Source organism: Siphateles boraxobius, unplaced genomic scaffold (genome assembly GCF_051911475.1).
Source record: "Siphateles boraxobius isolate OS27281-9 unplaced genomic scaffold, OSU_SipBor_1 1, whole genome shotgun sequence".
Lineage (NCBI taxonomy): Eukaryota > Metazoa > Chordata > Actinopteri > Cypriniformes > Leuciscidae > Siphateles > Siphateles boraxobius.
In genome coordinates, this window is record NW_027508699.1 from 23,955,288 (window position 1) to 23,982,960 (window position 27,673).

At 40.2% G+C, this 27,673-nt stretch overlaps 1 protein-coding gene across 2 annotated transcripts in view; it reads left to right on the forward strand.

Annotated features, from left to right (window-relative positions):
• The window catches only part of atp6v1h (ATPase H+ transporting V1 subunit H), a 53,596-nt gene that overhangs the window by 16,159 nt on the left and 9,764 nt on the right, over positions 1-27,673 (forward strand). The window contains exons 7-13 of one of the 2 annotated variants that reach the window (XM_077229731.1): positions 4,355-4,408; positions 5,435-5,532; positions 6,814-7,006; positions 14,249-14,427; positions 14,515-14,640; positions 23,157-23,258; positions 25,302-25,415. In XM_077229731.1, coding sequence (XP_077085846.1) covers positions 4,355-4,408; positions 5,435-5,532; positions 6,814-7,006; positions 14,249-14,427; positions 14,515-14,640; positions 23,157-23,258; positions 25,302-25,415 — 866 coding nt within the window. The remainder of the gene's footprint in view (positions 1-4,354; positions 4,409-5,434; positions 5,533-6,813; positions 7,007-14,248; positions 14,428-14,514; positions 14,641-23,156; positions 23,259-25,301; positions 25,416-27,673) is intronic. The other variant, XM_077229732.1, reaches the window with a different exon arrangement.

The window sequence follows — 27,673 nt, forward strand, 5'->3', positions numbered from 1 at the left end:
AGTAGGGGGTCGAGATCTGCAGAGACAGCCGTGCCAGGGCACTACTGCAGCACAGTGCTTTATATAAAGGGCACAACAAGAAGAATGAACCGAGAAGTGCGTAGAGCACGATTTGAACCTGGATCCTCCTGACTCAGAATGAGTTGAGCTGTGAGCTCTGCTGCAGCAGGCCAGCCACAGATACAGATTAAGACATTCACTCAAAGGTGTAGTGGTGCTAAGTGCCGTACCTTGAGTCATTTACCACCCTCAAATACAGGGGTTGACCTTACTTGTGGTGGTACCAACTTCTTTGCTTTAAAAAAAACAACAACTCTGATGTGCCTGTTCAGTGTAGTATTCTAGAGGTTATATTTGTGTTACTTGCTTGAGAGAATTGGTGAAACAACATTTGTATTATGTTTCTGACACTTTTTTTTTGTTCTATGCCTCACTATACCTTTTTAGTGTACATATGCTTGATATATGTGTCAAGCCAAGGCTATCAGTGTACCAGGATGGATGTTATAAATTATCAAGAGATAAAAGTTCTTTTCCATGTAAGGCTGGGCGGTATACCGGTAGACATAATTAACCGGTAGAAATTTTTCAACCAGTAGATTTTGGACTATCATCTCTATTGCGGTCACGTTCAAGTGATGTTACCATCATGAAAGCTTATCATTTGCATTTGTTTTGTAAGCATTGCAATTTAAAAACAAGTGATTTTAAACCATTGAAGCGCAATGGCAGGGAAAGAGAACTAATTTCGCTATATGCGCGTGCTGTCTGAGAGACTGTTTCTGAGAGACGCTGGCACATGAAGCCACTGCCCAGTGCTCATACAGCGCTCGAGTACTGAACTGAGTTCTTTTTTGCCGCCTAATTGGGCTTGAATGGTCAAATGCACACACGTATGTGTCAAAATGTCTGTCGTAAACAAAGTCATATGTCTTAATTAAACGTAAATGGTTGAGACAGAAAACGTGTGTGTATCAGTAGTATATTGGATCTGTCATTTGCTCTTTTAAGTGACAGCTGACTAATATAACTGCTGCTATCTGTCATTAATGTTAATCAGACAATAAAAGAAACAGAGAAAGTCACTCTGCTCTTAACTGAATCACTTTTGTAACTTTAATAAGAATAAATGTACAGTATATTTTGCTTACACAGTGTAAACTGCATATGTAATTAATAGTGTTTTTTATACATTTGATTATACAATTTATTTAGTATTTCTTATTTCTAATGCTTGAAGTTTTTCAGTTAGGTCCATTTTATTTATGTCTTTGTTCTATTGTAGTTCTTTATCTCTTTTTCATACTTTTTCATAGATATGTCAGGCTAGTATTAGTTTTTCGTTAAATTAAAATTAAAATTGTTGACAAGAATTATTCAATTTAAAAGGTATCAAACATTTTGAAATAAAAAACCTTATTTAAAGCAAACATAACTACATCATGATTCATATCGTTATCGTGAAATAAAATAATGCTAGTTGACTTGGAAATACAAGTTGTTTAAATTTTTTTAGTACAGTACATTTAATGTTTTGCTTTGTATTTTGACAAAGGCAATGTTTAGGCTAAATTACTGTCATATTAATGTTACTTTTTAAAATGAATGTATAATTTAGAAAAGTGTATATCTGGAGCGGAAAACAAAATCTTTTCATTTTACATCAGATTTTGCATGCGTTTGTTTTCTCTGTGGCACTCGCAGCAGGTTCAGAGAAATGTCCACTCGAAGAAGAGCAAGGTGAGGAAATAAACTAGTTTTTGACAAACTAGTATATACCAATTAAGCTTGCTTATATGCTTGTTACTACCGGTATGAAATTTTATGTCGGATTAAAGGAGAAACATTATGAATGAAACTTACTTGATCCGTTGCAATATGCTTAAATAATGTCTAGTTGTCACTACACGTCAAGCTTTTCTTGTGATTTTGCCACCTGTGCACAGATAGTTTTCTTAGACGAGAACCGCATTCAAACCTGGATACGCTTATATGTTTATTTATATAACATAAGGGTGAGTAAATGATGACCAAAATTTGGAGGTTTACAAAGGAGGTCAGTTTTGCAGGATGTTTTGTCACAACTCACAACTGTACATTAAACATCAAATATCTTCTGATTGGCTGTGATTGTCACGTAACAGTTTAGTGTGTTTAGAGAGCATTCTGTCTGAACAGAAACATTGCTTCTTATTGGAAACTTAATGTTCCACCTAGTTAGTAAGCAGTGAGAGTATGTGTTTGTTGTTTGGATTTGAGTGTGTTCTTAATCTTATTTTATTTTAGATAACCTTCAAACATGTTTTTGTGTTGTTTCTCAAGCCTGAACTGGAATCCATTTACATTAAAGTGGAAAGATGTGATTTGTATGCACATGTTTTAAGATGACTCTCCATTCACACGCAGTACCAGTAACAGGACAAGTGTTTTGATTGCATTAAGATTTGAAGTCTGCATTAACATGTCAGAATCTCGTTTTCACTCGTAGGTATTATTTACAGTGGGGGCGGATGGGACATGTCCCCACCTCTTCTTGCCATGGCGGATTTTATTTCCACCATCATAGCTAAAATTGATCTCATTTCAATGGCTTGTGTTTTCCAGTGAAAACACAAAAAAATGTAAACAAATGTGTCCCCACTACTGATACACACTGCCTGATGCACTAAATCTTTTTTTTTAATGATTTGAAAGTATATATCGCTCCCCAAGGCTGTATTTATTTGATCAAAACTACAGTAAATAATACAATAATTTTGTGAAATATTGTTACAATTTAAAATAACTGTTTTCTGTTTTAGTATATTTTAAAATGCAATGTATTCCTGTGATGGCAAAACTGAATTTTCAGCACCATTTCTTCAGTGTCACATGATCCTTCAGAAATCATTCTAATATGCTGATTTGCTGCTCAAGTAACATTTCTTATTATGTTAAAAACAGTTGTGCAGCTTAATTTTTACGTGGAAACCGTGATACATTTTTTTAAGGATTCTTTGATGAATAGAAATTTCAACTGAACTGCATTTTATTTGAAATAGAGCCTTTTTGTAACAATGTAAAGTTTTTATTCACTTTTATTAAATTTTTCTTGCAAAAGAAACAAAAAACAAACATACTGACCCCAAACTTTTGAACGGTTGGGTACCCCCTTTAAAGTACAGATGTAATTTTTGTTTTAATAAAAAGAAGTCTGTATAATCTTTTTTTTTTATTATTCTTTTTTTTTAAATGAAAGAAATTAAAGCTGTGATTTTGGTTTAATCACTGAAAACATCCTACTGGCATCCTACATCCAATGTACATCCTTTTTCCTACTGGCACTTTCAATATGTTTTCCAATTGCTTTTTATTAGAAAAAACAAATCAAATGGCTTTGAAATACATTTTTTGAGCTCAAGTGAATGGCACAGTGATAACACCTCAACAGAGTGTATATCCTTACCATAACTTACTGCATTAGATGGCTTGATTTGATGCCAAAGTGAAAAGAGTGAATGAAAATATGACCGTTACGATGTGAATGAATTTGGGGGAAAAAATCTGTATAAATTTGTTTTTTTATGTTCTTTTTAAATATATTAATAGTGAATGAATAGTATGATATAATGAAGTGCCTTTTAAAATTAATGAACTATTAATCAAGGCATTACAGATACTTTGTTCAAGGTATTAGTTGTAAAGTTAATCATTCATACAAGTTGTTTTGTATTCATATAGTGAATGTTGACTTGAATGCGTCTACTTAGATCATGTGATGAAGTCCAGCTTTCATATTAAGTTCCCCTACAAATCACCTTACGGTAATAGGACGTCGCGTTTTGCATGCGGTTTCATATTTCAGCCTGAGGGCCCTCTAAATGAATGAATGTGGAAAACCATAAATAGAAGACCTCTCAAAGCAGTTCATGTTTATTAGCATTCACAGTGCACGCCATGAATTTTGTTCATTGTAGCTAAGCTGCGAAAGCTGTGAATAAACATTTTCAATGAATCAGGGATGTTGACTATTCTAAGCCAAAAATGACTATACTCTATATACCAGTTAAATTATGTCTTGTCTTGGTTTTCATTTTCATTTTAAACGCCGGTTGCAGGTCTTTTCACCCAAGTTGTGACTTGGCTCTTGTAACACGCTTAAGCATTTCATTTTGCTGCTGAGATGGAAATGAATTTAGGGCCGCTTTCCCTCAGAATTTTAGACGATTGCCTGTCACGAACAAGCCTTTTCACTCACGCAGGAGTCATCTATATTCCTGCCATTATTGTCCGAGCAAACCGCTCAAGTTCAAGCTCTTCAACAAGAGACCCAAAATCAAAGAATTTTTTTTTCTATCTTTTTTTTGTTTGTTAGAAACTACATGGTACAGGTGCTGAACCTGGAACAGGGACCATCTCCCCCACTGAAGTGAGTATGTCATGGATGAAGGAGGCGGATGTGCAGCTGTGTGAGCGAGCCTCCATCCCCTTTCAGAGGCTGGGATCTTCACCCCTCGCTTTTTCGAGAACAGCACATGCTGTTTCTTGTCCACTGCTTTTTTCTCCATTCATATCTACTGTGAATCTTTCACTTTTTCCTACAGCGGCACTTCTGTAACGCACCCTTTTTGTCTGTCCATCAATAAGGTTTTTTTTTTCTTTTTTACTTTCCTCTCTTGGCAGTGGCTGTGGTCATAATTTCAAAATTTCAGCTGCTTTTCTTTTTTTTTCTTCTTCTTTTTTTCCTGAAACACCACTAGAATTGATAGTTTGAAAGGACCAGAAGGCTTTTGTTTTGCACTATAGCGATCTTCCTCTTTCATTTCTTTTTGTACTTTTTACAAAGTTCATTAGAAAATAAATATATATTTTTTTTCTTTTCATCATGTGTCGCGAGTCAAAATCTGCTGGCGCAAAGCAAGCGGGCACACATTTTAATTCAATTTCCTCTCATGGCACTTTAGATGTCTCCACTTTTCCTACATGACCTGCCTCCCTGTCTCTTCTATTCTCCGGACCACTCTGCTTTTATGCATTGGGTGCTGATATACAGCATCATCTCCCCCAGTTAATGACGGAGTCTCTTCTCTCCTCTCAGCCACATCTCCTCTAACATCTTTCTATGATTCACTCACTCTGTCCAGGTTTCAAGGCTGCTGCTTTTTCTCTGCTGCATTGTGGGATTGTCTCTTTGATCCAGCATGTTACCCAAAAGGCGTTTTTTAAAAGTCAGATTCGTATTGCACGTGCATAAGTGAATGCAAAATTGTGTAAATGCTGCTTGAGCAGCCTAGTTTCACTGTGTTCCTTTGCTAGTACCTGAATAGTTATTTCTTATTTCATGCATCCATTTCCCTGCTTCCCTGAATTGTTCTGTTCTGTTCTTCGTGTTCTGATCGTGTGTGCATGCTAATTTATGTGTGTCGTGTATGTGTATTTTTCCTTCGGACCCTAGAGCTCCCAGTATGTTCAGTGTGTCGCTGGTTGCCTGCAGCTGATGCTGAGAGTGAATGAATACAGATTCGCCTGGGTGGAAGCTGATGGAGTGAACTGGTAATACTCACTTTTTACACTAATATGTTGGTCTTGTTTTTTATAATATTGCACATAGTAGACAATACATGTGAGATATTACGCTCCCATAGTTAAGGAAATCTGGTTATGGTTAACTAGAGGTATTTGAGGATTTTATAATCGTAATTTCTAGGCCTGGAGAAACCATAGAAATTAATGATATTTCTAACAGTATTTTATTAAATAATTATTATTTTATTTTATAAAAAATACACTTCCATTTTGCAGTCAGAAAGATTTCGATCAAAAATACAGTAAAAACAGTAATTTGTGAAATATTTTTTACAATTTAAAATACCTGTTTAATATTATAATATATTTTAAAATGTAATTTATTCCTGTTATAGCAAGGCTGAATGTGTCGCAGCCATTACTCCAGTCTTCCGTGTCACATGATCCTTCTGTAATCATTCTAATATGCTGATTTGCTGCATTTAATTTTTAACATTTATAATTGTTATAAAGGTTGAAAACAACTGTTCTATATTTTTATATAAATTTTTCAGGATTCTTTGATGAATAGAAAGTTCAATAGAACAGCATTTATTTAAAATAAAAATATTTTGTAACTTTATAAATTTCTTTACTGTCACTTTTAATCAATTTATTGCAAAAGTATTGGCCTCAAACTTTTGAACGGTAGTATGCATTTAATTGTATTTATTTAATGTTTTATTTAATTTTTATTTAAAATTTGATAATTTAATTACAAATTAATTTAAATATTTAATTGGCTAGGAATTGCTCCTTTTGAGTGAAATCAGTAACCAGTAGTTTTGATCAACTAACAACTGGAAAGTTCCTGGAAAATTTATGTAAATTAATTGGTCAAAAGAAGGGCAAACCCTGTAATTTCTTTCTTTTTTAAAATTTGTCTTGATGCTTAACGCACACAATTAACTATGTGCTCTACTCGTGCCGCTTTTATGAAGAACAAGAAAGCATCTCTCATTGTCCTAGCAGGTTTTAGCCCTGTGATCATGAAGGTTCTTTTGTTTGCTAGTGTACAGATAGAGTAAAAAAAAGGATAATGAGGCTTCTCTGAAGATAATTTTCTTTTTCTTGCCTCTCAAGTAAAATTTCTTTCATGTAATGGTCTCATTATACATCACAAAAATGTGATCCATCATCATCCCCCCTCTCCCACCCCCATCAAACCATCAGGACTAACTTTGTGAAGAACATCCTCTCAGCAGACCATTTAGGGTGAGATGCCCCACTGTTTACTAACTTCGACTCTTCTGTTTGTGCATCTTTCAGCATCACGGCAGTGCTGAGCAATAAGTGTGGCTTCCAGCTGCAGTATCAGATGATCTTCTGCGTGTGGCTCCTGGCATTCAGCCCTCAACTCTGCGAACAGCTGCGGCGCTACAACGTGGTACCGGCGCTATCCGACATCCTTCAAGAGTCTGTCAAAGAGAAGGTCACTCGAATAATCCTGGCTGCTTTCAGGGTATGTGTCATGAAAAGCGTCTGCTTTAGACCGGACTCGCTGGGAACCCAGTCTCCTTTCCTGACTTTGTGAATTCATTTAAAATCAGCCTTGTGGCTTTTTAAAAATAGCATTATGTGATTGTAGACCCTATTTAGTGGGGCTTTTATTTTAGCCCCCCTAAAAAGTCTGCGACTGACTCAGATGCATTAAACTAATAGGTCATTTCACACTGAATCCTCTCAGACAGGCACTCCTACTCATTACTCATTCGTCTGCTCTCCATTACATTGAAATTGCAAAATAATGTGCAACTAAACATACCACTGTCCAAAAATCTGAGGCCACCAGCTAAAATGCATTTATTATGCATAATTCTAAATTTAATTTATACAATTTAATCATTTTTTTATAAATGATATTATTAGAATAACAGTTTATTTTTGTTTTCTTAGTATTGTTTTATTATTCAAACATTTTGCTTATTTGATTAGAGACATTTTTGATTAAGTTGTAATGTTTCTTTCTAAATTGATCAAAATCCTTTATTTGATTATGAATTCCAGATTTTCAATGTGATTTCAGACTTTTCAACCCTGCTAAATATCTGTTAGTGTACAATGCTGTTTATTTGGGGAGGGGGAAAAGGCCACTAGAGCAAGATTTGAACCGAGACCTCTCGCAAAACATAAAACATTTCTCAGAGCCACAACATTTTATTTTAAAGACACTTAAGAAAAAGACACTTAACCCCAATCATTTACTAAGCACTGTCGCTGTGGAAATAGAATGCAAAGCATCTGCTGAATGAAAATGAGTAAAGGCACCATATAAATGTGTATCTAAAAATGCTTAATGAAAGCTCATTAAGTCTAATGTTAAAATATTTATCTTTTTTTTTTGTGACAAATTGTTAATGAAAGCAGTACATGTGCTGAATCCATTTCAGATGGAAGGGTGTGTCTGTTTTCTCACTTTTTTCAGATCAGGGCATCGCTCAGCAGAAGGTTTCCTCTTCAAAGTCCATTAGCGGATCACTCACTCTTCTATTCTGAAAGGATTTAATTTACCCAGAGCTTTCATGGTGAATATACTAAGAACCCCATTATTACCTTATTAAGGTTGCAGATTGACAAAAGCGCTCATTTTAATCTCTTCCACACTCTCGCGTCATCACCCATTCAGTCATTGGTTTTTAGAGACTAGAAACAGAAAAAAACTTGTCACCCTACGTTGCCCTTCCTGCTCATGTTCATTATTTGAATTAGGATATAGTGCTAGACCAAATGTAGTTCTAAGGCATTTTATCTTCCATCGGGCTTATTACTTTTCCTCTGCCGGCGCATATTTGTTTAATACACAGCAGAGGCTCAAAAACAGGCTGCTTGTTACTCTTATTCTGCATTTCATTTTCCCGCACATTGCGTTTCTTGTTACAGGCTACATTTAATGTTCAAATTAACCCTGAAAGCTGGGCTCTGTTGGTATTAGAGTTCTGTAATGAATTCATTGTCCATGTCGCTGACAGTATTGAATTAGAGTGCAGCGCTTCATTCATCTCACCTGCTCAAGAGCTTATTAAGTTGTCCTGACCAGGTATTCTCTCTCTGTGCCTGTCTATGATTACATGGCTTCCATTTTGGAGCTATCAATGGATCTGCCTCTGCATATTTGCCATTATTTATGTTTCACATTAGTACACTCTTCACCACTGTTATATGTAGGTCTAAAGCAATACTTTAAATACTCAAGATTGAGGATATTGGCCTGTAGTTTAGCATCTTTATTCTTCTACAGCCAACATTCTTCATCAAAATTATGTAATCAACTGCACAGCTCTGTCTCTCTGGTCTCAGTATAGAGATTTGATTAAATAGGAATGGTGGGTACATCACAAATGTTTCCTTCATAGAATTTATCTGTTTGTCTGTTTTTCTACCTATCTGTCCACTGATCTCTCTATTTCTCACTATATCTCTTATCTATTTTTCACTCTCTCCATCAATTCTTATATAGCCAACATTCTTTATTGATGGTGTGTAATTAACTGCACAGCTCTGTCTCTCTGTTCTCAGTATAGAAATGTGATTATATAGGAATGATTTGGTAAATCACTTGGTCTGAGTCAGTTCTCCAAGAGAACACAAATATAACGGATGAATACAATATAAATGAGCATAATGTAGTCATTTTCTTCTCTTTAGTCTGTTTATAATCTGTATATAAAGTATATTTCCTTTATATCTCTCTATCTCTATTTCTATATCTATCCTGCCCTACAAAGGCAAAAGGCAGTAACTTAATGTTTGGTCGAAAATTAGTTATTGATATTTTTGGGACATTCAAGTCCTCCTTTATCATGTAGATAAGTATCTTGAGTCAATTCCGTTGTTTTTTTCAAGAAAATAATGGGTTGTCTTAACAGTAAATTACAAAAGCACAGGAGAAACCAAGTTAGAACACCGTAACACGAATTACTGTTCTTTGGCTTTGTTTTGGAACCCTCAAATTGAGTTAGAGTACTCAGCTATTGTTCAGGAGTTACTGCGCCGGCCTGGGGAACGGTATTCTGCCTTTGTCCATTAAAGTTTGCTGCATTTAAATTACGGTGTAGCCTGTGTGCTGTCATACATATGTCACTGAAGCACTTCTGTGCTGAAGCACTTCTACACATACGATACTTGAATAAAAGTGTAGGCAAAGCAAATAGCTGAGTGGTTGTTTTTACTAATAGTATTTAAGGATGGCCCATTGCTCTCGAAGGAAAATGATAGTTGAGATGGCTTTGAAACGCAGACATCAAGATCAAGTAACACAAAAGATGCATTAGAAACTAGATTGTGATTGATCTACTTAATTTAGCTAGCTAGCAGCCAAAATAGGCTAGTCAGCTCTCCAATTAATAGGCTACCAAACTGCTCCATATAACAAAGCAATTGTAAATCATCCAAAAAAATGGTGCTAGATTTTATACAGGTGTTACTTTAATGATTTTGTAAATGGTGATCAGTAACCAAATATTGAAAATGTGGAAGTTACTGCCATTTGCCTCACTTTTTACAAAATAAAGGCAGAGTACAGTAACTTCAAGTGGTCAAAAGTCACGTTTGATCTCAAGATTTTTTTTATGTAGATAATTGTCAATACTAAAACATATATTTGCCAGATTTCCAGTATCCTACCTATAATTTATAATCCTACTTATAAACTAATTAATTAATTTAACCTATAATTAACAACTAAAAATCTTAAAAGTCATTTTTCCAGTTCCATACTCTAGCGAGTTAAGGTATTTTACCTTTGTAGGGCAGTATCTCCTTCTCTCTATCTCTCTGTCATTCTATCAGAACATTCTAACATTCTATCCAGCTATCTGACATTCTATAGAATCTAGCTCTGTTATGTCACTCTATCATTTTTCAATTACCCATCTGAATGTCTCTTTCAACATGTTTGTTTCCTCTCTTGCAAGCAAGCCACACTTACTTCTCATTCATCAATGTCTTATTTCCATTGAATGGGAAAGCAGTGTTTAAGTATGCTGAATGTCAAAAAGGAAGGTGTAGGGCAGCACAATGCTAACAATCCATCATCTTGTTAACTGCTGCTGTGTTGGGCTAATCAGATTTCTGACCTGTTCACTGTAATTCATTATGTTGCCAAATGTTGTGGAAATTCTCATAATACAAATACAATACAAATACAACTTACTAATCTGACTTCTTAATAATGGACAATTCAAACAACATCATAATTGCCAATATAATATAATACAACAGCACCGATACAACACTACAGCATCTTTTGGATTATTCCTGTCCCGAAAATAACACGATATAATACTACGGTATATCGATGTAATTAGCATCTATACACTCTCACTTCCCTTCTTAGATGTACACTGGTCCAACACAGGATCATTAATACTAACTCTGAGTATGACATCCTCACCCCGAGTGTGGGTCTGTAGTCCTCCAACACTACCACTGTCCTTGCTGTGGTCGCCTCTCAAGTAAAAGTCCCTGCCGACTCCCAAGTTGCTCTTTGCAGGAATAAAGTTTTATTCACGGCTGGGAGCTCACTGGTCACAACAACCAAGAGAAAGCTACATGTACATGTATACCTTACAGTTGAGTACAAATCATCACTGTTAAATGGTTATACTGATCTGATGATCAGTTTGTACTGATATAAGCTAATCATATGGCTGTTCGTTCTACTGTGTTTTGTTCATCTGTGTACTTTTTGGGTAAGTCTAGATTATTTGATCATGTAATGTGTATAGATATACATTGACTTTGATCTGAGCATCCTTAGTCTGCACTTTTCTGAAACATTCCATATTGAAATACCCTTTTGACCTCTTCTGAGGCCATTACATAAAACATTTGGAATAGGATCTGATAAAGGATATGACTTACTAGAATACATAACTCAAACAGAACATTAGCCTTTTTTTGTTCATCTTATTATAATTTTTCTTCCCTCAAAATGAGAATAGGTATGAAACCTTGCCAAAGATGATAAATGTGTCTGAACTGCATAAACAATGTACGTGTAAGGCTAGAAGCTTACGCTGCTATTTTGAACCAATAATCGGAAAAAAAAGGCAGTTGAAGAATGACGTGTATAATTCAAATATTTATCTGACTCCAATATAATTAATCTGACTCCATTAAAGTTTTTGTTATTCTTTAACCTCTTATTCTTTAAAGGTCTTTCTTAGAACTGATAGGAAAAACGTAGGATTTAACCTGAACGTTTAGATAACAAAAGTTATAATCACTTTAGCTTTCAACATCATCAGTGATAAAAGGAATGATTCTCAAAGCCTTTAAAGCAGGCAAAGTTATTTATTAAGTTACATGTTTAAATGTACAGACAGTAGAATGGAACAACATACTGTATAGAAAACTTAGTTGCAACAAATAATGTACGGTTGTGCAAACGAGGCCATAAAAGCCTTTCTCTGAGTATGACGTTACGCACCGGTGTGCGGGAGTCGCGGGGTTAAAGCCTTTCTCCAAGATCAACAGTTACCTTTCCTTCTTATACCCTGAGCAAAGCATTGTTAAACATGGGTGGAATACCAACACAGAAACCGACCAACAGGAAACCAAAAGATGAGGCAAATGGGTGGTGATCAAGAGGGGGTGAAGAACATTAACATATTCTCCTCAATGCATGTTTAACCAATAGAACCTAGATTGTACATTAGGATACTTTAATATGTCTATTAAGTTCACCACCATTCATTTCAGTGTATAAGCGGTCAGATGAGACCAAACATGACAAAATTACATATTAGAACACACTAGTAAATAAACAGTATGTAGTTCTTAAAAGCATATGTCCTGTGAAGCAAATGGTACCGACGTGTCATTGAGGTGGAAATGACCATCCTCTGCCTAGAGTGTCCCAAAAGTCCTCAGTCAGCATATTGATGAAATCCCTTGCGCTAGATAGGCATTAACACACTGTAATGTTGAAGGCCATTGTGCCACATTTAATTCACATGTATACCTTTAAAATACTTTTGTATACCTTTTAAAGTACTATGGCATTAAAGACTTCTGCCCATATTTGCTCAGCCCTACATACGTTTCCAGCAAGACAAATCAGGACAAAATCAGGACCTGTCAAACTGTGCCTTACAGCAGTCTGCATTGAAACAAAACGTTCGGCTGCTGCAAATTAAAACGCCAGCGCTGCTCATCACGTCTTTAATATGCATCACTGTTGTAATTCAATGCTGCAGCTATCGCTCTATTAAGATTCTGCCACTGCTTCCTAATATGAACTCTTTCTTTGCAAGCTTGCTTACTTCTCTTTTAAATCTTTGTTGTCTCTCATACATGTAACAGCATGACATCCTTCATGCTGGACAGCCGAGCGTTCACTGACTCGAATTGTTCAATTTTGGCTTTATTGTATTATAATGTCACAATTCTGATTAAACACTGCTGGAAAGCAGTGAGATGCCTAATAATTACTTGGTTTTTACTCCACTAGCTTCTAATTGAATGGTCTCAGTAACAGTGATTCAGGTCCATTCAAAATGACATATGGTTCTGTTTCATCAGTAATCAATACTTAACTAGTTTGAGAGCTTGTCTTGGCTGCTTGAGAGGAAAGAAACTTATGAACCACCTTGATTCTATTGTAAAATCTACAGCCCAACTTTATTAAGCCAGCAGACATGAAAGAAAAATTAATCATTTATTGATTTCCTGTTTTTTTTCTTTTTCTTTTCTTACGCATCCTTTTGTCCATTAACTGATGATATTTTCTTAGAGTGGCAGCGTGAGTTGATTTGATATTTCACCCAATTTAATCTAAGCAATTTAACTTGATGACTACCGGTAGCATTTAAAATAACAACTAAAGAAGAATGTTAGTAATGCCAGAAAGGGCATGTTTTCAAAGCTTTTTGGTGAGTTTTCAAAGAGCAACACCTAATTTTAGTACAGCTAGGAGCAAAGGGTTTTAAAAAGGAAGTCAATGCTTATGTTAGCATTCACTGCTAAATGAACCATATCCATTAAGAGTGTAATGAATTCTGAGAAATAAAAGCACTCTTATTGTAATTTGACAAGTTAATTTCCTCTTCAAGTCACATTGCTCAATGCTGAAGTTCTTTTTTTGGTTGTTCAAAGGGGCTGAGTCAAACGGGTGCCGGTAAATCATCACTGCGCATTGTAGATGCACTAAGCTTTTCTACCATTTTAAAAGTAGAATAAACTTTCAAGAAAAAGGAAAAATGTGCATATTCAAAATGTAAAACCTCTCTCACTTAACAACAGTTTCTAATTATAATTGTAATTCAAATTATAAATTATTCCAATGCTGTGCAGTATTTCTCCTTCTGGGAAATAGTCTTGAATTTACTAAATCGTTTGACTGAAGAAGCCAAGGACAGATCTTTGGTCTTTTTCTTTAAGAACCATTCAACCAATGCTTGTCTGAAATTCTTCGTTCATCTTTTGTTTTGATTTTTAACATGTTGTCTTTATTACTACAGACCATGGTAACAGTATCCACATTGAAATGAAATCTGATAAAATGCTTGCTATAATTTAAGTAGTCACAAATATCTATTTTTGAATAATTGTGCTCATAACAAGGTGAATTTGTATTTAAATTTTGTACTAGAGATCTGAATAAATGGTGGTTAGATTATTTTCAGTGTTCTTAGTACTTATCCACTTAATTATATTCTACAATAACGGCATTAACATGATTGATGGTTGTTCGTTTCTGTAGAATCTGTTGGAGAAGTCAGCTGAGAGAGAGACCCGTCAGGAATACGCTCTTGCCATGATCCAGTGCAAAGTGCTCAAACAGCTGGAGAACCTGGACCAGCAGAAATATGATGATGAGGACATCACTGAAGACATCAAGTTCCTCCTGGAAAAATTGGGAGAGAGCGTTCAGGATCTCAGGTAAAGCCCTCATACTCTCTCAGTACGTTTTAAACATGTTTCTTTTTCCTCACATGTTAATAGTGCTTTCCATTTTTCCTCCTGTAGTTCGTTTGATGAGTACAGCTCTGAGCTGAAGTCTGGACGTCTGGAGTGGAGTCCAGTGCACAAGTCGGAGAAGTTCTGGAGGGAAAACGCTGTTCGCTTGAACGAGAAGAACTACGAGCTGCTGAAGTAAGAAGCACCTGCTGTTTTGGACTAGGGTTGGCCAGTGGGTTGTTGCATGACATGCATCAGTATATATTGATGCTCTTCACATTCAAAATGTAGCATTATTCTCAAATATGACCCTGGACCACAAAACCAGTCACAAGGGTAGATATTTTTGTTAGCATAGGAAATGTTTTGGCTGAGATACAACTATTTGAATATCTGGAATCTAAGGGTGCAAAAAATCTAAACATTGAGAAAATCGCCTTTAAAGTTGTCAATTTATGTTTGGGATATTGCTGCGTTCACTCACAACATTTTTTTTGTATATATTTACGGTAGGAAATTTACAAAATATCTTCATGGAACAGGATCTTTACTAAATATCCTATTGATTTTTGGCATAAAATAATTTTTAAAAATATTTTTGACCCATACAATATTGTTATACCCGTGCAACTTGTGACTGGTTTTGTGGTCCAGGGTCACAAATGTGCTATTAGTAAGAAAGAGAAAGAGATTATCCGTTCACTCGCTCACCATTCTACAACACATCATAGACTGTCAGAACCACATTTATTGCTTGAATTTTTTAATAAAATGACAATTTTAAGGCTGAGATTTTTTTCAAAAATATCAAAGCCAAAAATATTTTTTACTTCATTTTTGTGTGGCTTTTTCCTAACAGCCTACATAAAATTAACGGCTGTGCAAAGATTGTGAACAAGTAACCAATCATAATTTATAGTTAGTGATTTGTTTTATAATATTTGTTTTTCTAATTAAGTTTCTTTGTTTTTAACATTCTTTTAAGTGTTATTACTGGCTGTGGTGCAAGTTGCAGGTTACAATATAGTTTTGTCTTGTCATCATGTAAAACAACTTGGCATCCTTCAAACAACACATTTACTTGAGAAGAACAAAATTGTCTAATAATAAGACTTGTTTTCAAAACTATATATTGACTTACAAAGCATAAATTTCACAAAATTGTTGATTTATGGTTTAAGAAAAAAAAAATCCATTTGATTAACAAACCCAAAGAAAACGTCTCGGTTACGTATGTAACCCTCGTTCCCTGAGTAGGGAACGGAGACGTTACGTCAGATGACGACGAATGGGGTTTCGCTTAGAACACCTATCGACTTCGAGTATTACAAAACGAGCCAATGGCAAAGAAATGCCATGGGTCTGCGGAATTTGCATGACGTAACTCCGCCCCACCTCGTGGGTATAAAAGGAGGACGCCGGCAACAGGCAGATATGTTTCTTCGCTGAGGAGCCAAGACTGAGCTCAGGCGATCCCCGCGGTACAGCGGAAAGTGGCAGGCAGACGTAACGTCTCCGTTCCCTTTCGTTGTCACTCCGAGTTACGTCGGATGACGACGAATGGGGTTACCAGTCTAATCACGCCACCTTCTCAGCTGTCTTCCAGTGCCCTGCGTAAATCTGAGATCCCTGTCGTGAGACTGGCATGGACGAAGGACTCCTATTTAGCACAGGAATACCAAGGTACACTGGGGAGCATATCCCAAGTTCAGGGGAAATATGCAATTACTGCCAACCCAGAGGGGGGGACTTAGAGAATATACATGTGACCCGAAGGAGACATGGAGAACACTGGGGTGTCCAGCCGCAGGTGGAATATTTCAACCCAGGGGTGGCAAGGTGGCTTGCCAAGGGAAAGACACATGCTCAAGAGGCTTACAGTGGAAATACACATGTGGGGGTCGCTCAGGGGAGGGACCATGCACACGGGAGGCACCTAGCCGACGCACAGGCAATAGACACTGGCGCCAACGTCAGGAGTGCTGGAGGAACTCAGGGCTTTCGGGGAAGCTCACCTGAGGAGAATATCGCACGTATCCAGTCCGTGGAGTGGAATGGCGAGCAAGCAAAGACACCTGAGCGGGTCCAGTACTAGCCGGTTGAAGCGAGTACATGAGAGGACACTGGCTCCACTCGGAGATTGTAGAATCTGGCGAATGTGTTAGGTGTCGCCCAGCCTGCAGCTCTGCAGATGTCTGTTAGCGAGGCGCCATGCGCTAGAGCCCAAGAGGATGCCACACTCCGGGTGGAGTGGGCAGTCACACCAAGGGGGCATGGTCAACCTTGCTGCTGGTATGCCAAAGCAATGGCGTCCACTATCCAGTGAGACAACCTTTGCTTGGAGAGAGCCTTTCCCTTCAGCTTCCCACCATAACAGACAAAGAGCTGGACTGAGGTCCTGAAACACTGCGTCCTGTCTACATAGGCGCGGAGGGCGCGTACTGGACAGAGCAGTGCCAAGGCTGGGTCTGCCTCCTCCGGGGGCAGCGCTTGCAGGTTCACCACCTGGTCCCGGAAGGGAGTGGTAGGAACCTTGGGCACATATCCAGGCCGGGGTCTCAGGATCACGTGAGAGTAAGCCGGCCCAAATTCCAGGCACGCTTCGTCAACGGAGAATGCGTGCAGGTCCCCCACCCTCTTGATGGAGGCCAATGCAACCAGGAGCGCTGTCTTCATAGACAGGAACTTAAGCTCCACTGATTGCAACGGCTCAAAGGGAGCACTCCGCAGGGCAGTTAGGACCACTGAGAGGTCCCAAGAGGGAACGAGAGGAGGGCGAGGAGGATTCAGTCTCCTCGCTCCTCTCAGGAACCTGATGATCAGGTCGTGCCTTCCAACAGACTTACCTTCGACCGGGTCATGGTGTGCGGCAATAGCGGCAACATAGACTTTCAGGGTGGAGGGAGACAGCCCTCGCTCCAGCCTATCTTGAAGGAAGGAAAGCACGACACTAATCGAACATCTCCGGGGGTCTTCTCGGTGAGAAGAGCACCAGTTGACGAAGAGGTTCCACTTCAACGCATAGACGTGTCTCGTGGACGACGCTCTAGCGGAAGTGATGGTAGCCGCCACCGCTGGTGGTAGGGTACTCCGACCTGCCTCGTCCCGTCCAGGAGCCACACGTGGAGGTTCCAGAGATCGGGACGAGGGTGCCATAGGGTGCCCCGTCCCTGAGAAAGGAGGTCCTTCCTCAGGGGAATCGGCCAAGGAGGTGCTGTCGCGAGGAGTACTAGTTCGGAGAACCAGGTCCGGGCGGGCCAGTATGGCGCGACCAGAATGACCTGCTCCTCGTCCTCCCTGACCTTGCACAGGGTCTGGGCAAGAAGGCTCACTGGGGGAAACGCATATTTGCGGCCCCGCGGCCAGCTGTGCGCCAGTGCATCCGTGCCGAGCGTGCCCTCGGTCAGGGAATAATACAGGTCGCAATGGGTCAAGTCGTGAGAGGCAAACAGATCTAACTGTGCGTCCCCGAACTGGTGGCGGGCGAGTTGCGACATACGGCGGGAGCGTAGACCACCTTGATGGTTGATGTACGCTACAGTGGCGGTATTGTCTGAACGGACTAGTACGTGTTGGTTCTTGAGCACGGCCCGGAAGCGGCGCAAAGCAAGACGTACGGCCAGCAACTCGAGGCAATTGACGTGCCAGAGGCGTCGGGGTCCTGTCCAGGAGCCCGCGGCAGCACGTCCATTGCACATGGCACCCCAGCCCGTGGAGGAGGCATCTGTCGTTACAATAACATGCCGCGAAGCTCGTTCCAGGGGCACTCCGGCCCGTAGAAAACTGAGGTTCGACCACGGGGAGAAGGTCTGACGGCAGGTCGGAGTAACTGGTACTCGGAGGGTGCCGTGTTGCCATGCCCACCTCGGGACTCGGTCGCGGAGCCAAAGCTGAAGCGGTCTCATATGAAGCAATCTGAGCGGCGAACCGCGACTGCAGATGCCATATGCCCCAGGAGCCTCTGAAGAAACTTCAGTGGAACCGCACTCTTGCTCTTGATAGTCTCAGGCAAGTCAGCAATGGCTGAGTGGAGAAGGCGACCAAGTCCATACCGAGAAAAGAGCTCCTCTGCACGGGGCAAAGTTTACTCCTTCCCCGGTTGACCCAAAGGCCCAGACGAGCTAGGTGCCGGAGCACTGGGTCCCTGTATTCACAAACCTGGTCTCAGGAGTGAGCTTAAGACAGCCAGTCACCGAGATAGTTCAGGATGCGAACCCCGTGTTCCCATGGAGGAACAAAGGCAGCCTCAACAACCTTGTGAAGGCGCGAAGAGACAGGGCTAGCCCGAATGGGAAAACAGCGTACTGATATGCGCGCGCCCTGACAGCAAACCGTAGGTATGTTCTGAGTCGAGGGAGAACGGAGACATAAAAGTAGGCGTCCTTCAGGTCGATCGCTGCAAACCAATCCTGTGGCCGCACACATCCAGAAATGCGTTTGGCCAGGAGCATCTTGAACGGCAGCCTGTGAAGGGAGCGGTTCGGACCAGGATTGGCCGTAACCCACCAGACTTCTCCGGGACAATGAGGTAGGGGCTGTAGACCCGGACCTCCTTTCGGCTGGAGGGACAGTCTCAATCGCACCCTTCGCCAGTAGGGTAGCAACCTCCGCTCTCATGATAGGGCTTAGCCATCGACCAAAGTGGAGCGGACTCCCCTGAAGTGGGGAGGAGACCGTGTGAACTGAATCGCATAGCCGAGCCGATGGTTCGCGCGACCCAGCGGAACAGATAGGGAAGCTCTAGGCAGGCTCCCAACTGTGCCAGCGGCGTCGAGAACCACAGACGTCCCCCGGTGGTGCAGCGAAGCAGAATGACCGGCCCAGACATGGACGGCATAGCGGCCCGGAGTGGGGGCAAGGTCAAAACCGCACCCTGACAGAGGAGGCCAGGGAAGGACCAGCGTTCCACGGGGGCCTGCTCTGTCAAGGGTCTGGCGACAGAGGGGGACAGGGGCGAAGCGGTCGTGGACGGCACGCCGTGTCAACCACCTCCGGGACAGAGGGGGACGAGGAGAGCACGGCATGTGGGCGGCGCTCTCTGACATCCGAACTCTCTGTGCTCAGAGACGGGAGAGTCAGTTCTTTGGAGAATAAGGATTCTTCCCCGGCCCTCACCCGGGGAAAGGAGTGGTCCTGCTACCAGCAGTCCCATCTCTGAGGAGCCCATCCCAAGAGCGCCGCTTAACCCGGCGTGTAGCGGGGGGCGGGGCTGGAGAGGACTGTTTAGGCGTCCGACCGCGGCCTCCAGAGCCGGCCCGGCTGAGCGGGCGGGGTGGGAGCCGCGGGGGGGGCGCCCACGGCGGTGGGCAGACCGAGGGACCTGAGCGGACGGCGGGGCCGTCGGGACAGAATCAACGTCAGTCTGCTCATGAGCGGCTGAGAGCTGTTGGTCAAGCCCTCAACCGCACCGCCGGAAAAGGCTGACCTGGGATATGGGAATGTCGGACAGACGGGTCCGCGCGACATCCAGCACATCAGACAGGTTCAGCCACAGAATGGTGAGCATCACCTGACCCAGGGAGCGTACGGCCACTTTCGTCGCTCGGAGAGCAAGGTCAGTGACGGCGCGCAGCTCAGTGAAGAGCCCTGGGTCAGTCCCGCCCTCGTGCAGGTCCATGAGCATCTGGGTCAGGAGGACCAGCAGAATGACCATGGCATGCAGTGAGGCGGCTGCCAGTCCCGTGGCACTATAGGATCTCGCCACAAGCGTAGACGAAAAACTACAGGCCACGGGCGGGTGCTTAGGATTGCGCCGAGAAGAAGCACTCTGAGGACACATAGCATCGCAACAGAGCGTTCAGCCGGGGGAACCCCAGTGTACCCAAGGGCAGCGGCCCCATCGAGGGAAGGAAAGGCGGATGAGATCAGCGAGCGGTCCTGAGAAGACAATGGGGTCTTCTAGGACTTCGAGATCTCATCATGCACGTCCGGGAAGAGAGGTATTGGGGTTTGCCGCGGACGAGGGTCGGCGGCCTTACCCAAAACCAATCGTCCCAGGAAAGCATGGCCGTCATCTCCGGATCAGACTCAGGCACAGCCGTATGCACACCGGAAGGTGGCAGCTGTGACGAGCCCTCACTTCCAGAAGACTCAAGCCCACCTAGTGATGCTGCAACAGACATGGCATCTTCCTCTGTAGCTTCAACTGAAACACGCGGGCCACCAGAGGGTAGACTCGCGGGAAACAGCAGTTCACTAGCGGGCACCGTCATTGAAGAGGGGGGCTGGGGTCACGGACACATAGTCGGCGCCTTGTTCCAGACCGTAACCCTCAGGTCACCCTGGCCACCAGCCGAAGATCGGGGGGTGGATGAGGGGACTCTCACTCTTGCGAGTTCACCGAGTCTCGACCTATATATGACGCGATGATCACGTTCCCTTGCGAGAACATGAGTCACCCACGAGCGCTGTTCAAGCATGATCAAACACACTAGACAGTGCTCGTGCCATTCAGAGTCCGATACCAGTTCGCTGCAACCAGCTTTTAAAAAGACGTGCCGCGTGCGAGCTCTTTTATGAGAGGAGAGAAAAAACTCCGCGATGTTGAAGCGCACAGGGAGACACACGCACACTGGCAGATTACTGCACAGATCAGCAGGCACTGTGAGCTCGCTGCAGATCGCCATCACACCAACACCGGAGAGAGAAGCTCGTCTCGTAGAGCGAAGTCAGAGATGACTGTGGAGTGAAGAAATACTCTTGGCTCCGAAGCGAAAACATATCTGCCTGTTGCCGGCGTCCTCCTTTTATACCCACGAGGTGGGGCGGAGTTACGTCATGCAAATTCCGCAGACCCATGGCATTTCTTTGCCATTGGCTCGTTTTGTAATACTCGAAGTCGATAGGTGTTCTAAGCGAAACCCCATTCGTCGTCATCCGACGTAACTCGGAGTGACAACGAAAGGGAACATAATTCAAGATACAGTGGCCCCATTATGATTTCTCTATTCATCTCTCTGTTCCCCTGATTATTTATAGTGGTCTCTCTCCTAAATCAGTGGCAAAGGCCAAAAATACAACAAAAAAACAATAATTAAGAATATTGTAATATGAATGTGGCTGCTTTAAAACATACATGCTGTGTAAAGTAATACTACACTCACATGTGAATAGTCATAGTGAGTGCTTTCATTTCTCTCAGCTTTTATAATAAAAGATGTTAGCAGGGATCAAGTGTTCGGAGAGGGACTGAAATGATTTTTGCAGTATCGAGCAAATGGTTAAATGACTGTTTCGAACATACAGTGCTGTTTTTACACAAGCTGTTTTTACAGTCTGAATCACAGGTGTGTGCGTGTTCCTCTCCTCTCTTTGGGGAAGGTTACACTAGTTGAAACCAGAGCCGAGAATCAGCAGTTGAAACTCATTTTCATCGTCTCTCAGTAGTTTAATCATGCGTCAGCTTGACCCTTTTGACAGCTCCTTTTAAATCCTAATCTACTCATCTCATTCCTCTCATCACCACCCTCTCCGCAATCAGCACAAAGGCTCCATTTCAGCCTTCAGCAATTTGTGTTTTACTTCAGTTGGTCTCTTTTTTCCCCTCCATCCCTTGCTCAGTGTGCAGATGATTTGTAGTGCTTGAAACCTCTCTCCATTCTGCATGACTGTTATAATTTCATGCTTTCATGCAGTGGAGACCTGTCTCATGCTTGATCTATTGTTTGTGAGCAGAAATAGATTGAAATTAAGCTTGAACCTCTTGCTTGCTGCAAAATAAATCAAAATATCTCAACAAACATTAAACGAAACATTTACTTAAGAAGCATAAATTTGTTTATGGAGACGTGTTTTCGAAAATATACTGTAAATTTTGTAATTTACCCCAATAAAACTTTGAGATACATTCAAGATGCAATGGCTACAAAAAGTATTTGGTTGCTTAAAAAAGTATAAATATAATTGATTTGCATATACACTATATATAAACCAAGTGAAATTTAATTTAATAAAATCTAATGCAAAAAATACAAATTTTGGCTTAGTGAGGTTAGTTGGTTTGAGAATTTGGTTTGATGTTATGTTTTGTAATGCAATGAAATGTGTATATATTATTACATTATTGATCAAAACAGTATAACATTTATTATGTTAGAAAAGATTTTTACTTAAAATTAATGCTGTTTTTCTAAAAACGTTCACCAAAGAATCCTGAAAAAACATCTATCACAGTTTACACTATAAACTCTTACACCGCATTGATAATGTTTCTTGAACAGCAAATCAGGATATTGGAGTGATTTCTGAAGGATCATGTGACTCTGAAGACTGGAGTAATGATGCTAAAATTTCAGCTTTGCAATTGCAGGAATAAATTACATTTTAAAATAGAAAACACAAAACCTATGAGCTGTAGTGTAAGTGCGACTTAGTCCAAAAGTGTCAAAATGCTTTTTGGGCCCACTGTATTTTTTCTGAGGACAGACAATTTTATTCTTCACTATTAAATGTATCTTGTTGATGTTTAAATCTTTTTATTGGAAAAGAAGAGTAAAAGTAACACTTTTTTTGCAGTGTTACATGTTTCCCCATTTTAGTATCTTACTGAACTAACAGAACCTAATATTTTCCTGGACTGAGATAGACACCACATCTCCAGCTGTACAGTACCCTGGGATATATTTGCTCAGCATGGGTTTAGTATTGCCCTGGAGGTGTTACTGATTGCTTTTGGCGACCTGAAATGATTGTGTGTTTGTGCCTCCTGCCAGGATACTGACCAGGTTGTTGGAAGTGTCTGATGACCCTCAGGTTATTGCTGTTGCAGCTCACGATGTGGGGGAATATGTGAGACATTACCCTCGTGGCAAGAGGTGAGCATGTATCCTTCAGCCTTCATCTGTTAATTACCATTTTTTTACTATTTCTCAATACCCAAATATTCTGTAGCTTTTTATGATTGTAGGGCTCAGAATCGCCAAAGTAAGAGTTATTACTGCCTGTTCCTCCCGTTTGCTTGCGATGATATCAGTGTCAATTTAAATTTGCATCACTTCAAAGAGAGCAGCATACTAACTCTTCCAGGCAAACCTATTGCAAGATGTTGCCCAAGCTTTGCTATATTGTCGGCACGTAGCATTCATGATCCACCAATCAATTTTAGACTTGCGGTAAGAAGATTGCATACAGTTTCCCTCTAAAAGTAGAGTGATCCGCTACTTGTTTCCAACTCTGCTGTGAGTGGCTAATACCTTCTCTAATCCAGACTCTCCTCCCCCTGAGGTCGGCCACTCAGAACACACACTCTCACTTTCCTCTTTAGAACGCCCCCACCGTTCAGAGATACCACAGTGAATCTATAGGGACTCGTTGGTCTGAATTAGCCATGGTTCTAAACCTGTAATTACACCACTCTAGAACAAATTAGCTTCTGCAGGCCAGAAGAATTGCACTCATTCGCGATAAGTGCCAGGTTACCTTTCCATCTTTTGTTTTCCAGGCAGTGATTTTGTTTTAACTGTGGCTAAATGTGATATGAAAATATAGATCTTATGTAACCCCGCCCCTTTTCAGCTCTGCGCTCGTTGTGTTATTGTGTATTTCCACAACATGAAGGTAAGATCTTACGGATTTATGAACGAACCACTCGTTTTAAAATCTTCCCGGTCTAGTGACATTTGTTATGACATATGCTTTAAACATTACAGTGCTCATGATAACGTTCGTTAACACTACAATAAGTAAATCCACTTCACTAGTTAAATAAACTAGTTAAACTCTTCGACATCGATGCCGTAGAATAGAAAGAGTGCTTCGGTGCATGGTGCGTAAAAGTCGCCAATTTAATTTGCTCATTCCATAGCTGAAGAGTTTCAAACTTCCACTGGCATTAATATCAGCACAAAAACTGTGAAGTGGGAGCTTTATGGAATAGGTTACTATGACTGAGCAGTTGCATGCAAGCCTGCATTTATTTGATAAAAAATAGTCATATTGTGAAATATTATTATAATTTAAAATTCTATTTTAATATACTTGAAAAAACAGTTTATTTTGTGATGCAAAGCTGAATTTTCAGCATCATTACTCCAGTCTTCAGTGTCACATGATCCTTCAGAAATCATTCCATTTTGTTGATTTATCATCAATGTCAGAAACATTTATTTTAAATAGTAATCTTTTGTAACAACATACACTACCGTTCAAAAGTTTGGGGTCAGTTTTCTTTCTTTTCTTTTTTTTTGAAAGAAATTAATACTTTTATTCAGCAAGGATGTGTTAAATTGATAAAAAGTGATAGTAAATATTTGTATTGTTAGAATTTCTATTTTAAATAAATGCTGTTCTTTTTAACTTTTTATTCATCAATGAATTCTGAAAAAAGTATCACAGGTTCTAAGAAAATATTAAGCTGGACAACTGTTTCCAACATTGATTTTTTTTTTTTTGATTTTTGATCAAATAAATGTAGCCTTGATGAGCATAAGAGACTTCTTTTCAAAAATTAAAAATAGTAATGTTTCCAAACTACAAGACCAGTACTAGTGTGTGTTTGTGTGTGTTTGTGTGTGTGTGTGTGTGTGTGTGTGTGTGTGTGTGTGTGTGTGTATGTGTGTGTGTGTGTGTGTGTGTGTGTGTGTGTGTGTGTGTGTGTGTGTGTGTGTGTGATATATATATATCTTTAAGTTTTTTTTTGTTTTAAGATAAATACTTTGTTTTTTGAGTTGTGTGAGTTTGTTGGTCTTGCATGCCGTTTCATTTGAAACGTTTCATCATTCCTATTGCTAGAAATAATGCAGCTGTTGTTCTCTGTTATTCCCAGAGTTAAATTGAAAGGCAAAGAGGCCCTGTGTTATTACCCATCTTGTAGAACATAATAATCAGGAACTGCTTCTCTCTGCTTCTCTGTCCTTTAGGGTGATCGAACAGCTGGGTGGTAAACAACTAGTGATGAACCACATGCATCATGAAGACCAGCTCGTCCGCTATAATGCCCTGCTGGCCGTCCAGAAGCTCATGGTGCATAACTGGTACGTTTAACTTCGTATGCATTAATGAATCCAAAATCTATGTTCAGCATTTGCTTTGCTTTCCAGTCGTACAAACAACTTGATTTATTTATTACCATATTTTTATATTATTATTATTATTATTATTATTATTATTATTATTATTATTACAACTATTATTTATTTATTTACAGGATATTTGCACACACAGTTTTAAACTATTTAACCTAACATCTCCAAAAAAAATTGTATTCTGGTATTTATTCTTAAAGCTAAATAGCCATGTTGTTTGTGCCTGACGCACCATTGCCATAGCTTTCTGTTTGCCGCGTAGAAGTAGTTTTCTTACTTCAGCTCTACATAATGTAGTGAATTATTCAGTGGACCATCGTGTCTTTTCAGTGTTAGTTGATCTTTGATTAAAACCCAGGGCACAAATTAAGTGGGGAAAAAAAACTTTTAACTTCTCCATGCATGTTCGATGTGTTTGTGAGAGCAGCGAACTGTTGAATTAAGCCGGCGAAACGCTGGCTCAGGTTCAGGTATACGACCTAACACAAGTAGCTTATAATTTTGTCTGCATTCATCCTTATGAGCTTCAGATTACTCTTTCAACAGGGATGATAAAAACCTCAAAGGCCCCAGAATATAGCATGTGTGTTTGAAACACAATAGATGTGTACTGGAGTGGTGTCATGAAGAGTAATTGTTCACTGTGAGCGTTTCCTTACAGTGGCTTTAAATCAGCCTTCAAATTGAAAGTTTAGCATCAAATTTAGCAGAATACAAGTCGCTTTAAATGCTGCCTGAGTGGTATAGATCAATTCTGCATAGAGAGAATGCAGTAACACGCTCCATAAAGTATCTCCGAATAATTCATCTTTTTCTCCGGCCCCACTGCAGGAGAAATAAATTTATGGAGGCAGATGCTCCGGGAAAAATGTATACGTTAGTATTTATACTGTGACCTCAGTATAACATTGACATATAACATACATATAACAATCTCTTACATTTTCTTGCTTTGAAACTGTTCCGTCTGCAAAGTCTGACTCAGTGTAATGTGGCAATTATTAGACATTAGCTAAATGACTCGCATGAAATTTTCAGGATTAATTGTGCATAATTTTGCAGCAGTTTGATGCGAAGCTTAGCATGTCAACGGCAAAAAAAAAGGAAAGAACCACGCAGAGCAGTGAGTTTTGATTGTTCTCGTGAACAATGTAATGGTTGCATCTTGGTTCAAGTCTCTTAAATACGAACCGGGAGTTAAGGGAACTATTTAAAAATGGCACTTGGGCTGAAGAGACACAGAGTGCATGTGTTATTTGAAGATCTGAAGGGAGGTGAAGGCCAACTCTTATTTGTATTCTTAATTGGAGGAGGAAATTACAGGGGATGTAATAGCCTGATGATTGAGTTAAGATTCGGTGAACGTGGTTTCCAAGGTGCTGTTAAGAAGAGCCATACAAGAATGGCCTTTCACTGCCTCTTCTTAAAAGCCATCTTTGCAATCCAGTTGCATCCACGAATGCCATTTCCATTTGCTGCAATCTTCTGGAGTGGTATTTATACAAGAGGTATGTCTTCTCTCATCTATTATGGTTTTGATATGATGTTCTCGTTGAGGAACATCTCGTTTCCATGGCATTGTTTGCGTCACACATTGTCTTCATGGTTTCCGGTATAAAAGTACTTAAAGGTTTTTTGTTATGTTGTTGTTTTTGGTGAAGAGCCTTATTTTTACTCCGTTGGATACAGAAAATAACTAAAATAAGAAGCTACCTTGTGTGTACAGTTTATTTTTCCCTTGCGAGTTGTTGTGTCGCTTTTTCCCATTCTCAACCCAAAGAGACTGTTTGGTGTCATGGCAACAGCAGGAAGAGAAGATGTTTGAGTTGGCACAGTTCTAGATGGCCAACTTCACACACTGTTAGCTTATTGTATCTGTACCATCTGGGTTAACCCCTGGAGGTGTGCCGCTGTGCGTGTGTAGAAATTCAGCCAGTGGCTCCACACATCTTGAGATGATGGTGACGGTGTTTAATCTAAAAAAATTTTTTTTTCATGTTTGTTTTGTAGAAGCCCTTACTCACTGAAGGACTTCATCCACTTTCTGATGCAGCTTAGCTTGAAATCTCTCAGATGTGCTTCACTGTTATAAAACCTAATTTGATTCGGATATGAAGTCATGATATGAATAACTGAAAGAATATTAAGCTATAGTTAACTGCAAAACAAGACCAAAGATAATCACACCTTTGCTATGTTATGTACGT